Source organism: Elgaria multicarinata, chromosome 5 (assembly GCF_023053635.1).
Source record: "Elgaria multicarinata webbii isolate HBS135686 ecotype San Diego chromosome 5, rElgMul1.1.pri, whole genome shotgun sequence".
NCBI lineage: Eukaryota > Metazoa > Chordata > Lepidosauria > Squamata > Anguidae > Elgaria > Elgaria multicarinata.
Genome location: NC_086175.1, coordinates 75,089,513 through 75,103,870, shown reverse-complemented (window position 1 = coordinate 75,103,870; position 14,358 = coordinate 75,089,513). Strand labels below are relative to the sequence as shown.

The 14,358-nt window shown below is 42.2% G+C and overlaps 1 protein-coding gene across 1 annotated transcript; it reads right to left on the bottom strand.

The window, feature by feature from the left end:
* Positions 1–607: 607 nt before the first annotated feature.
* CFAP298 (cilia and flagella associated protein 298) lies at positions 608–13,699 on the bottom strand. Its single transcript, XM_063127583.1, has 8 exons — positions 13,593–13,699; positions 10,774–10,914; positions 9,254–9,421; positions 7,724–7,791; positions 6,580–6,738; positions 4,502–4,633; positions 1,185–1,280; positions 608–1,086 (listed from the first exon to the last, which is right to left on the bottom strand). The coding sequence occupies exons 2-8, from the start codon at positions 10,910–10,912 to the stop codon at positions 976–978; spliced, it is 873 nt and encodes a 290-aa protein (XP_062983653.1). The 5' UTR covers positions 10,913–10,914; positions 13,593–13,699; the 3' UTR covers positions 608–975.
* Between the last annotated feature and the right edge of the window lie 659 nt (positions 13,700–14,358).

Below are 14,358 nucleotides of genomic sequence, written 5' to 3'. Positions count from 1 at the left end.
AAGATACCAATCTTGATATTTTCCCTTCGTCTTTCATTTATAACGAAAGTAAATAAGTCCCTTTATCATCATGGAACCAGATGCCCTAGAGGAATTTCACTCAGACCATATAGGCACTTCCTGGTGTGGCCTTTGAGATACAATGCTATTTGGAACAACAAATTCTAAGTTTATGGAACTCAAATAATTTCTTAAACTATCAGTTGACATTTTACTTCTGCTCAAGTCTCCAATAAAAAGGCTGTTGGTTGAAAGGAGATTTCTTCATCTTCAAATAAAACCAAATGCTTCAAATGAGACTGTATCACAGCAGATCTACCAAGCTGCTCTCAACTCTTTTGTGTGCCTGGCTGCTCATGGGCTGGAGCGTGTCTGGTAAATCTACTCTTCCAAGCATATTTTTAATTTTCGTCTAATTTTGAAGAATATGCATGGCTGAACTCAAGGAACAACTGTCTTTGCATGGTTAGAAGTACCATGGGACAAACAGATGAACAACGATTGTTAACCACTTACCACTGTAACCGGGAAAAGTAGAACTAGACAATGGTTAGCACTGCTTATGTGATTTCCACTAAATTTTGAATTCCCCAGTTGCAAACATGGTCTATTTTTTTTAAAAAAAGTGTGCTCCCTTTTAAAATGGTTTATACCATCCTAAATAGCATAGAAGAAATAGGAACAGAAAGACAACTTTCGAATGAGGACAGGCTATTTAATATTATGAGAACTATGTTAAGTGAACTACTTTAAAATGTAAACATCTGATCTGAAAGCCTATTAACACAATTTTTCAAAATGTACATATAAGGATGAAAATATTTTGCAACCAAACATAACAATAAATCTCTTCTACAGATCTAGGATTTAATATTTCAAACAATTATAATGAGAGGAGTTACATCCATGTTGCCAGTATAACTCAGTGGGTAAATTTATCTTGTAAAGAGAAAAAAAATCTGTGTGGAAATAGCTTCATTTCGGTCTCCATTTAATGTCCTCTACACCATGAAACTGTCTTTTCAAGGCTTGACTATCAGCCCATTGAGAATCTAAAAATGAATCATCATCATTTTCTTCTAATTTCTGAAAAAAGAATTAGCAAAGAAAATGTGTTATAAACCCCAAAAATGTTGAGCTATCTTGTTTTCTACAGTATAAATGCTTGTAACAACACACGATACCTTGAGTTCCTCTTGCCTTCTGTGATAGAAAAGAATCATCTGTTTGTGTTCTTCGCTGCTTATGACAGGTTCACGGGCTGGGGCTCCTTGTCCTTTCTGGAGAAATAAAATAGTTTGTGCACTTTTATTCTGTCAGGATTTTGACAACGGAATAATGCTACAAGTAACTTGACATAAAAGTTCCCAACGCTGTCATGTTCTAGTGTGATAAACACAGAGAGAGAGAGAGAAAGAGAGAGAATGAACTCCAGATGGCATTATGCAGATATGAGCAAGCTGTATTCTCAGGATGGAGAGAAGGGGTGTCCGAGTTATTTGACTTGTATCAAATAGGGAATTGAAGGTAGTTTATCATCACTAATAAAACTTGGTTAAAAACAATAAAACAGGTACATTAAACACAATTAAAAACACAAAAATAACAGAGAAAAAACAGCCTCCAGGTCAACAGACCCACTTACACACTTAAATAAACCAGTCTTTGCTTGCCAGCAGAAGGACAGCAGAGAGGAAGCAAACCAAGCCTCTCTCCACAGGGAGTTCCATAGCCAGGAAGCGGCCACTAAGAAGGTCTTTTTTTTTTAATCATTGCCACCAAATCCGCTAATCTGAAAGGAAGGGCCTTTCCAGAAGAAGATCTTAAGAACTGGGTAGGCTCATGTGGGAGAAGGCCATTGAGCCAGTGAAGCTGTTGGAACAAGGGAGTCATGTGCCCCCTATAACAAACTCCAGTCAAGTCTGGATGCAGTATTCTGGACCAGATGAAATTTCCGAACAGTTTTTGAAGGTAGACCCATGTAGAGCATGTTAAAGTAGTCAAAACTGTCCTAGAAGGCACCTCTTCTAGGAGTAAGCTGCTATTCACACCTGGGGGGAATAGTGCTGCACTTGGGGACAGTGCTGTGGCAAGATGTCCATGTGATGTCCTGCCTTCACCTACCGTATTTCATCGATTGTAAGACGCCATCGATTGTAAGACGCACACTAATTTCAGTACCACCAACAGAAAAAGAAACCCTAAGACACACCCGCAATTCTAAGATGCACCCCAGTTTTAGAGATGTTTACATGGGGGGAAAAGTGTGTCTTAGAATCGAAGAAATAGGGTATGTCATCTTGGCTTCACCTGAGACACCCACAAGCTACCTGACAGGACTATCCATACCACTAGCACCCAGGACCACTTCAATCCCCCCTGTGCTAATGAAGTGTGTGAGGGTTTTGGCCTACTGCTGCTGTTCCTGTCTCACCTTTATTCTTTAGGCCCCACAGCTCCCCAGCCCAGCAACCTAGCCCTCAGTTTCCCATTCTGCTGCCACCATTAATTGTTTTCTCCACAGTCACTCCTCCACAGACCATACCAGTTGTTTTTAAATGTAATTAGAATTTATTAACTTAAGTGCATGTACATAAGCTTATTGGTTTCCTCTGTTCAAATGTGTATGGTTACAAGGTTTCTGTCAGTACTACCATCTATTCTAAAGCACAATAACCCACACCAAACCTTTCTATTCAGTGTCTGCCTCTCATAGAATCGTACACTTTAACTCTCTTATAACCAATCACTTCTACCCTTTACTTCACAGAATCATAACCCACACACTCTCTCATACACTTCTCCCATAGAATCCTACACTTCTGTCTCTTATCCTACCCCTTACTTAACTGTCTTGCTGTCAGCTCAGAAGCTCTATATCAAGTGCTATATTTCTCTAGCTCCTCCCACTATCCAATCAGCACTCAGGCATTCAACACACACACACACCCCTTACAAACCCAACCTGTGCATAGAAATTATAAGTACATTGAGGCCTACTTACTTCCTGGAACTTTATGCATAATATAAACCATTAACTTTGCATATATTTACATTTAATTCATAATAAGCTGCTGAACATCACAGTCCCTCCACCACTGACCCTGGGTAGCAAAGCCTAGCTGACAGGTATCTTACCAGAGGATGCAACTTAACTTGTATGCAGAGAATCTCAGTGTTTGTGCAATACATAGGAACATAGGAAGCTGCCTTACACTGTCAGGTGCTTGGTCCATCTAGCCAATATTATTGAAACGGACTGGCAGTTGCTCTCCAGGATTTCAGGCAGGATTCCTTCCTAGCCCCACCAGGAGATGCTGGGGATTTAACCTGGGACCCCTCCCTCATGAACCTTGCCACCCCACACTCTTCAACCACTAAAGACGGACATGTTGCTATTCTGAAATGAAGGCCAGAATCTAGGAGGCTACAAGTAGTAACAGAAAAATAAAATCTTAAGAACATAAGAGCTATGCTGGATCAGACCAAGGATCCATCTAGTCCAGCATTCTGTTCACAGTGACCAACCAGCTGTCAATCAGGAACCTACAAGAAGGACTCGGGTGCAACAGCACCCTCCCGCCCATGTTCCCCAGCAACTGGAGTATATAGGATTACTACTTCTGATACTAGAGGTAACACATTGCCATCAGGACTAGTAGCTATTGATAGCCTTCTCCTCCAGGAATTTATCCAACCCCATTTTAAAGCCATCCAAATTGGTGGCCCTCACCACATCTTGTGATAGTGAATTCCATAATTTAACTATGAGCTCATTTGTACAATACTATGGGTGGGTGTGCAAGCAGTCTATATACACAATATACTAAAGCAATTGTCTTGTGTACACATAAGAGATTCTACAAAAGCATATTGATAGGTGGAGAACCTGTAAGCTTCATTCTATTTTCTTATAGTCACCCAATGATCCATTAAAAAAAAAAGGCTCAGGCATTTCAAAACCAACTTGAGATGGAGCACAAGGAGCTCTTGTTGCAAAAAAGATGGGCAGCCTCACAGGGTGCATCCAATAACTAACACACACACACACACACACACACACACACACACATATCTATATATATATACACACACACACACATAAACACACAACAGCACATTCTTGCACTGCATGCTGGAGTTTGTTCTGGGACACTGAGAGAGAAGAGAAATGCAATGAAATAGGCACTGGCCTGGCTTGCACGTCACAAAAAACCAGGTGTATTCTTTCTTTCTTATTCAGACACTATAGGGTTCCAACTCTGGGTTGCCTCTTCCTTAACAATCCATAAATCTCAGCTTGCACAGTGCTAAATGGAAGCATCCCTGGGTTCCCCCTCTAAACACAAGGGGCTAATCAGGTGGTAGCAGCCATCACACTCGCCTGTTCTCGCTCGATTCCCAACAACCACAGGTTTAAAGAAAAACTTTGGGCTGTTGTGATGGGCAAAACAGGCCAAGCTGCATAGAACTGCATAAATAGATTAGGAGTTATACTTACTTTCTGTATCTTGACAATAATTTTGGTTTTCTCATTTTTGCCCACATAGTCAGAAAGCTGGTTCGTCCTTTTCAACTGCTTTGCTGCCCACCACAGCTGTGCCTCGGGTTCCTCGATAACTTCAAGTGCAGCCTATGATAGATGAAGCCATTCTGTGCACAGGGTTTTCAACAACAAATACACAACTTAGAGCTTATACCGTTTCCTTTTGGGGAGGAATAGGAGCAATGTGCCTGATAGCACTTTGCGCTCCTATCACCAAATAGTTCAACTGAACAAACAGAATGGCAAGAGAACAGAAAAATAGTTTTGCCCCTTTTAATAACAGCAGCAACAAAACAAACAAAAACAGACATGCAGAATCTGTGGCTGGTGCAGTGGAAAATGCAGTTTTCAAAAAGAGTGTATTCATCAAGTATTGGTGAGGCACTCCTATGGAGAGAAGGTTGTAGCCTCACCTGAGAACGTAAGAAGAGCCCTGCTGGCTCAGACCAAGGGTCCATCTAGTCCAGCACTCTGTTCACACAGTGGCCAACCAGCTATCAGCCAGGACTCACAAACAGGACACAGTGCAACAGCACTCTCCCACCCATGTTCCCCAGCAACTGATGTATATAGGCTTACTGCCTCTGATATTGGACTAGTAGCCATTGATAGCCTTCTCCTTCAGGAATTTATCCAACCCCCTTTTAAAGTCATCCAAATTGGTGGCCCTCACCACATCTTGCAGTAGTGAATGCTAAAATTTAACTAAGCGCTGTGTGAATGAGTACTTCCTTTCATTTGTAAAGAACCTTCCACCAATCAGCTTCATGGGATGACCCCGGGTTCTAGAATTATGGTAAAGGGAGAAAAATGTCTCCCTATTCACATTCTTCACACCATGCATAATTTTGTACACCTCTATCATGTGTCCCCTTAGCCTCATTTTTTCCTCATAGGGGAGATGCTCCAGTCACTTGATCATTTTAGTTGCCCTTTTCTGCACTTTTTCCAGCTTTATAATATCCTTTTTTCTTTTAAAAAAGCATCATGAGCTCCCATGGGAGTTTTATCCTTAAAGTGTAACATTACCATTGTCCATGAGGAGACCTTTCCTTATCAGGTGACTGATTCTGAAAGATGACAAATAGTGGGATTTAAGGGTATTCTGGTTTCATTGTGATGGAAAGCTAATTCTAATGAATTCACCGAATTCTTGCTAACTTTGTATTCATTTCAGTGTAATGCAGCATCAGTTTCTGCAGAACCGATTTAAGCATTTATGATTACATAATGTTTGTAAGGTGGACTTATTTATTTATTTATTACATTTCTATACCGCCCAATAGCCGGAGCTCTCTGGGCGGTTCACAAAAAAATAACTGTTATCAAATAACTGTTATCAAATCAGCTAAGTGTTAAGTTAATGGAATGTGAGTTCTAAGAAATGTTAATTAGTGAGTTGACTTTTCAGAGACCTGATATCATTAGGATGTAAGCCGGCTTTCCCTGCCTTCCAAAAAATAATTCTGTAGAAATGGTCAGTTTCCTTGCAGTGCAGAAGCAAAAAGAAGGAGACTCTGGCCCAGTCACCAACCAGAAGTCCCTCCCAAGAACAGCAACGAGGAGGAAAACCACTTTTAACGTAAATGTATGTAGTTGTGTAAGAGCCTTCGGGATGAAGGAATATATCAACCAGGGGTATCGCACCTCTTTCAGCCCAAGGGCTGAATTTCATTTTGGAGAAGCCTCAGGAGTCACATTCCAGCAGTGGGCAAGGCCAAAAGCAAAAAGGGCAAAGCCAAAAATACCATCATATTTTAGCTTATACTTCTTTCTGCCAGTAACTAAGCCTTAGAAGAGCCATTTAAAATGGGGAATAAACTGCACAAATGCCAGGAGACCAGAAAATGATCAGTGGCTAGGGGAAGGGGAAGGGGCACGGCCTTTTGGGGACCCCTGGAGGCTCTGCACCCCAGAAATAAATAAAATACATACATGAATGAATACATGTTCTGCAAAAGCCTCAAACATTTCATTCCAGGAACAGCAGTATTTTGAAAACCAGAAACCATGTAACCGGAATAAATTATTACTTGAGTTCCTGACAGATCTTCTTTGTCTTCAAACTCCATTTTTATGGGGTCATATGGAGGGAGTCCCATTGGATAAACAATCATTACAGCTCCCCGGAGCTGGTCCAGCGCATCTTTCACCATATTGACATTAACACACACATTGGCTTGCACTTGTTTCTGCAATACAGACAGAAGCCGTTTCATTTATCAAACTAATAAAGCACAGAGAAAAACAATGTTTTCCTTTCAGCCCGCAGTGCGACTCAGCATGACATTTGAGTAAAGCCAAGGAAAGAAGTATGCTTCGCTTAAGGACCAGCATGTAAATGTTTGTCCTTTTGTATATATAGCAAAGCAGCTAAGATTGGCTAAGTATAAATTAAATCTCTTACAAAAGATTCTTTTTAAAAGATTTGTGCCAGGTATGTATAACACCCAGGTTTCTGGTCAGCACAAAACTGGATGTGGAATCACTTCTTTTGTTTACTGTTTTTTCCAGAGTTATAAAGTTTAAAAATTACCCCTCTCTATTAACAAGAAAACAGCAGCATGATCTACCCAGAGCTGAGCATAAATTAAAAGGCCACTGACTTCTACTAGGGACAAACGGAGCACCTGCTTAGTTTTCCTACTGAAATCAACGGTACTTGTAGATTTACCTAGGAAGCGGGAGACGCCTTGTGGACAAGACCTGTATTGTTTCCTCTGCAGCTCTGAGGCAATTTTGATTGGGAAAAGGTCTTTGTGTGCGGGAGAGGGTTAAACACCCCTCCACCGCTGCTCCAAACAAATTGGGACCTCCTAAGTTTAAAACATTTTTGTTTGCCACCAGCAGTTTTTGCTGGTTACTTTGTCCTGATATATTTGTTGCATTTTAAATTGTTTTATGACTATATTCGGTTTCATTTTTATGGTATTGTATGATTATATGATCATTTTGGGGTCTTGCTTTAACACCACCCCAATAACTTGGATGATAATCCTTGGATGACTTGCAATGCTACACTGCAGCAACTACAATTCCTGGCAGTTGTTCCTTTGAATAAACACTTTGCTCCTGAAAAAGCTGCTTCTGACAAAACAGAAATGCTAACGGTTATCATTATAAGAAGTGTCAATTAAATATCTCATATTTCAGAGTAAGAATACAGATATATCTTACCTTAGATATTAGTGCCTTTGCTTCTTCTACTGTTGCTTTCAAAACCTGCTTCATTTTTTCATTTGGGGCTTAAAATTAGAAAGGTGCATTTAACATCATATGACATTATATAAACAGGCAGGTTGTTTAAGAACCTATCCTATACTGCCACTGCACTTCTGCAAGTTCTGTTGCGCCTGCAGGACTCACCGCTAGCGCAACATGAACTTGCACATCCGAAAGAAACCTTGGAAATGCTTCTTTCCAGATTGGGACAGGTCAGTGGAGCTCACTTCTGTGAGCTTTGCTGACCTGCTCCATTCCTGGAATTAGCATTTGCACTCTTTCCAGATGCTTCAGGAACCGTAGTGAGTCCCAGTTGGCATCAGATACTGCCCAATGTTTTTGCATTAAAAGTTGTCATTGGAAATGCCTCCAAGTCAAAATGTAGGTATAATCAAAGCTCATACTGTTCTAAACTTATTTAACTTACAGAGATCCCAGTAGTGTAGTTAGGTGATTAAAGACTCCAGACTTAATGCTTGTACAGCCCCATCTTCTTTAGAAAGATTAGCTGGAGTGTGCAAATGGTGCAAGATTTCACAGCTGAGCAGAGATTTGAATCTGTATTTCCCCAGTCCTAGCAAAGTTATCCCTGTTTCTTGCTCTCAGAGAATTCCAGATGGTCCCTCTTTCCAATGTCATGAATGGAGAGAGCGGAGAGACATCCATTTCCATCTTCATTGGCAGACCAGCAACATTTTCACCCAGCTGTACCCAATGGATATTCATTCAATAGTAACATTTTGCTGCCAACCAGTAGCTCAGGCAATGGCAGTAGAGCTTTCAGAAAACAAAAGAAAAGGAGGATGTGCAGCTAGGTCTTATACACATTTACTCAGGAGAAAGTCCCAGTGCTCAATTTTTACTCCTGAGTAAAAATATAGAGGGTTTTTGTTCAAACAAGCAAAGCAGCACCAACACTACTGACAATGGAGTTGGAGGAAGCAGAAAGCAAAGGCTAAGCCAAGGAAAGAAAGGTAGCAGAGGCGCTGCAGACAATGAGGGCAGCTACTGGGGCAGGCTAGTCCTAAACAGTGTGTGTGTTACAAGTGGGCATCCAGTTGCAGCAGGAAATATATTGGGTTAGATCCAGGATCTGTCTTCTATTGACAGAAAGCCTTTGCATGTGCCCAGTTGCATGTGCCTAAATCCGAATCCATCCCACTGTCAAAACGCAGGCATGTGACATTTATCATGCTACTAACACTATTGAGGCAGGCCAGAGTACAGTGCTAAGCATAAAAAAACGTTGGGGCACACTTTTTTGATTGCACAGAAAAGTCCAGAGTAATGTACTTTATATACACATGAAAAGACTGAAGTTTGATGACAAAGATGACACTGCTAGTATTATTTCCGTAACTTATGTTCACTATTTTAAGATGCAAATGTATGCAATTATTAAAATACCAAATATGAGCCTTAGAAACCCTTCTCCTAATTATATACAGAAAGATATGCATGCTTAAGCTACACCCATTTATTTACCATGGCCATTTCTCCGTCCAATTTCATCTTTTTTAAAGATGCTTCCACCACTGGGAACACATTTTCCTGCCCATTCATCCTTCAGCTTCAATTCTTCTATTTGTTCATCTGTCAGACCTTGCATGTTGGGGGGTAAGAAAATACCATGTTCTGCCAACGATTCCACTTCTATAAAAGGATCAGAGAATGGGACAAGAAGTTAATTCTATGTTAGAAGCCCTATAACAGCCTATTCAGCAGAGATGTCCAAAAAATGATTAAGGGCTGGAGCATCTCCCGTATTAGGGAAGGTTACAATAGCTGGGATTGTTTAGCTTGGAAAAAAGGAGGCTAAGGGGAGACATGATAGAGGTGTAGAAAATTATGCATGGTGTGGAGAATGTGAATAGGGAGACATTTTTCTCCCTCTCTCAAAATACTAGAACCCGGGGTCAGCCCTTGAAGCTGATTAGTGGGAGATTCTTTACAAATAAAAGAACTTCTTCACACTACCACAAGATGTAGTGATGGCCACCAATTTGGAGGACTTTAAAGGGGGGTTGGATAAATTCCTGAAGGAGAAGGCTATCAGCTACCTCCAGTATCCGAGGCAGTAAGCCTGTGTGCACCAGTTTCTTGGGATTATGGGTGGGAGGGTGCTGTTGCACCAGGTCCTGCTTTGTTGGGCCCTGGTTGAAAGCTGGCTGGCCACTGTGTGAACAGAGTGCTGGACTTGATGGATAGGCGGTCTGATCCAGCAGGGCTCTTCTTATGTTCTCAACCAGAAGTACAAAAATTGGATGCTATTGTAGCATTTGAATACAAGCTTATTTTATATTACATAGCCATGCTTAAAAAAGTTATAGTTGAATCCTACATGGGATATTCAAATGCTTCCATTTGAAAGAAAGTTATTAGTCAATACTAAACTGAAAGAAAACCCAGTGTCAGCATAACTTGACAGCCCATCAGTGTCTTCAGGCATACTAACCCTTGCATGGCAGAATTAGACCATGAAGACTAGGAAGGAATTGCAGCCATAGGAAACTACTGCACCAATCTCATCATTGGTTGGTGGAGCCAGCACAACAGGGAGAGTTGTGTCCAGCATTCAGCATCCTTATCTAGAAGCAAATGAGCTTGGTACAGTGTTTCGTATGGCTGAGCCTCAGAAGACTGAAAAGGGTCTCACTTATCAAGAAAAGCATGTTGTTTTATATACACAACGGTGTGCGTTAAGACAGAAGGTAGTGCTTGATTTCCTCAAGGGAGTCAGTGTGGTGTAGTAGTTAGATTGTTGGACTGGGAATTGGGAGATCTGGTTTCTAGTCCCCAACTTGGCCATGGAAGCTCACTGGGTGACTTTGAGCCAGTCACTGCCTCTAAGCCCAACCTACCTCACAGGGCTGTTGTTGTGAGGATAAAATGGAGAGGATTATGTATGCCACCTTGGGTTTCTTGGAGGGAAAAAAGGTAGGATGTAAGTGAAATAAATAAATGGGTTTGGGGAGAAAAGGCAATTTAATACAGTAATTTGGCACCTGTGCAAATACGCTGAACTTTGAGCCTTCCATTGTAGATCTTGGCTACTTCCTGAGTTAAATCTTCGATGGAAACGCTGCCCGTTGTCTCCAGCAGGAATTGGCTCTCATCACCATACTTCACATGGAGCAGAACCATTTCTGCAAAAGCACACACAAACGCACACAGAGCTGGGTCAAACCCTGGGCTGACCCAAGACATTATGTTGCCTGAGGTAAAGGGCAAGATTGTCCTCTCACGTTCCATATACAAAGTCTGACATGATGGGCAGTGAAATCTTACTTCAACATAGAGATGTAAAATTTCCGGAAATTTTGAAGCCATGGAAAAAACCCGTTTTTTCCCCATTTCCCAACGGAAAAAAATGGAAATTTTGGGGGAAATTGAAATAACGCAATATTAGCACTTTTTACAGATTGAAAGTCACTTTGTTACTTTAGTAACATAAAATGTAATTATGTCCAAGTTGGTTTGGCATAAAATTTGGTGTATTAAAAGTACAGTGTATTCAAACAATTATTAAAAATTTAATTTACTTTTTTTTGTAACAAATGGAGCTACAAGCTCCTGAACTGTTAGGAACACCTGAACTGTAAGGAACTTCTTTGGTTCTGCCAGTTTATGAGGAGCAGGCAAAAAATCAATTTAAAACAACAACAGAAGAAACCACCAACATTAGTAACAAAGAAAATTATTTGTTTCCGCTAGTCCTCAAGTGTCAAGACATAAAGCACCCATTCCCATAAAAAGAACTGAGAAAAAAGGGGGAACCAAGATTCAATGAATATGCATGAAATTTAATCAGACTCATTTTCTGACCTATAGCTATCACTATTAGTTTCAGTCCCTGCTTCAGTGGCAATGCCCCCTAGAGGTGGAAATGCAATTTGAGAGTTGTAGTCTCAATTTACAACCTAGGACTTGCTTGTCCTTGGTGCACAGAAACTGTAATAATCTGATACTATACAGTTTTTAGAAATCATTTGGAAAAGTAAATATCTGAACACTTTGTCTTATCATTTTATTCATCATGCTAAAATAAAACATCCCATAATCCGTTTTTTCTTCATTTATTTCAATTTTTCGGAAAAAACCAAAAGAGGCTTTGGGGGGAAAAAAGAAAAAAAGGTTTTTCCCTGAATTTTTCCGGGCCTTATTTATTTATTACATTTCTATACTGCCCAATAGCTGGAGCTCTCTGGGCGGTTGAGGCGGTTCTGCCCTTCACATCTCTACTTCGACATTGGCAACGAGACAGCATCTTATACTGAATATGAAGGCAGCATTGATATTCTGGGTTCCCTTTCCATGTGAGATGTCGTTATAATAAAGGTACACAGTATTTTTTATTTGAGCTAGGACTCATACACAGAAAATGAGAGTGCTATCTTGGAGCCTATTTTCTCTGGTAGACATATGGAACGTAACAATAAAGAAAGATGGTTTCTCAGCATATACAGAGTATATTTCCCACATTTCTTAATTACAATAGGGGTGGGGGATTGAGTAGGGCTGATGAGAACTGCAGTCCAACAACATCTGGAGGGCCACAGATTCCAGATCCCTGATTTACAGCTATTTAACTTGGTCCTCCTATTCAACCTTTACTCCACCCCCAAACAAAGAAAGCAAGCTGTCTAGCTCAAGGGTTTGAATTGAAGCCACATCTTTCTTTTCAGAAATTAACTACGGGGTATAGAACAATAATTTATCTTCCCCAGTCTTTCTCGCCCTGGAATATTTGAACCTTTCCCCCCATCTTCCTGCACCCCCAAAAACTGTTTAGTTAAAAAAAGGAGTCAGAACACTTTAAATGCAGTGGACTCCTACCTGAAATTAGCTTATTTGCTAATTCCAGTTCATTTAACACAGGCTAATGTAATTGATTTCAGTCCAGGGGCACATTTGGCAATTTGAGAAACTGCAAAATGCCTAATACGGGAGTCAGAGGTAGTGTCAAAGGACAAGTAACTGCCCAAAGGACTAAGGACAAGGCAGGCATGGGCTCTGAGACACAACATTCATTTGAACCCATAATGTTCAGTGCCCATAGAGACCTACTTTAGAGAAGGCAAACTCTTTATCTTTCCTCCATCCTTCCTTACCAGCACGCAGACATATTGATCCTCCATCCTTTTTGTTTCTCTCTCTCTCTCACTCTCTCTCACACACACGCCCCTCCCTTCTCACTGCAAGCCCTCTCACGCAGCCCCATCCATTTAGGCACAACCCTCCCTAACCCCTCAACTGGCTCCCCCAGTTTCTGCTGCCCTCCCTCTGCCTCTCCCCACTAGCTTCCTTGACAACAACACCCCACCCTGCAAGCTGGCTTACTGCTGCCCTTCCTAGACACCCCCCCCACCTCTCTGACCCTCTGTTGCTCTCTTTAGTTCATCCAGCTTACCAGACAGAACTGACAGGGGTCCCTTTTTCTTTTTTCCATTCTTTTTGTTGGTGCCTGGACCCACTGCAGAGGAAAGTATTAGCCTGCCATCTTCATATCATATGAATGCTTATAAACCTCACATATGGCCCAGAGGTATTCATGGAAAATGAAGATGGCAGCAACTGGTGGCCCTTACTTTGAAGCCATCCCAGGTGCCAATAAGAAAATGTTAATTTATTTTTCTTTGTAAAGTTTGAACAGGGCACCTTGGCAACGGCTATGAAAGCTATCTGGAGGCAGACGTTGTACAGAGGCTCCGCCCTCTTTAACTGTTACTTCGGTATCCATGGAAACCAACAGGCCCAGAGCAGCAGCAGCAGCCCCTTCTCCTTCCCTCCCCCTCAGCAGCCGGAGCTCGCAACATCCACTCACCTGGATGAACCCACAGGCAAAGCCCCGTCCCGCCCGTCGTCCTTCCAACTCTTCGTGCTCCTCCGGCCCCGCAGCAGCCGGGACTCAGGTCGGCGCGCCGCGGTGACCGACACCAGCTCTCGCGACCTAGGAAGTGCTCCTCTTCGAGCCAATCCCAGCCGACGTCCCCTCGCGGAAGGGCCGCAACTTGCCTGTCACTCAGAGGCGCTGACCCCGCCCCTACAATGGTGGCCGGGGGGGGGGGTGACGGGAGGAGCGAAGGGGCAGCGCAGTGTTTTTAAAGAGCCAGAGCCTTATAAAGGGGCGTTTTGCCGAGGACAGGAGAACGTAGAGCAAACTTGAGCGCTACGTAGAGATTTGACACTGGCCGAATGTGGCGAACTCCCGGAGCGGGAGAGAAGAGCCATTCGCAAACTGCTCGAGTGGCTCCAACACGGGTCTGCTTGTTCCTTCCCAGCTGCAGGCAACCCTTGCAGGCAGAGAGCATGTGGGAGACGTCGGACGTTTGTTTTGCCCCTGTTAAAATGGGGGGTGCGTGGGTGGGGTAAGTGTCCCTGCTACTCTGCAAAAGCTTAAATGGTGCCGAGAGCAACTTGCTGGTGATTCTGTTCCACATGTTTTGAAACAGCCCGGTGATGCCTGCATGCCGTCCCTTGGAGGGCCTCTGTCCCACCACTGACCGCTCCATCTGAAGAATCTTTACTACGGCAATAAATCTCCCTGCACTGCTCTGGTCCCGAGCGAACCTGCAGAGGCGAAGGAGGAA

Bases quoted from the DNA above. Each gene is read 5' to 3' on its own strand.
- CFAP298 (XM_063127583.1), bottom strand. From the start codon at position 10,912: ATGGTTCTGCTCCATGTGAAGTATGGTGATGAGAGCCAATTCCTGCTG. The intron at 9,422-10,773 runs GTGCCAAATTAC...ATCCTTTTATAG, and splicing joins AGTTCAGCGTATTTGCACAG to AAGTGGAATCGTTGGCAGAA. The intron at 4,634-6,579 runs GTAATAATTTAT...CATCTATCATAG, and splicing joins AAGATCTGTCAGGAACTCAA to GCTGCACTTGAAGTTATCGA.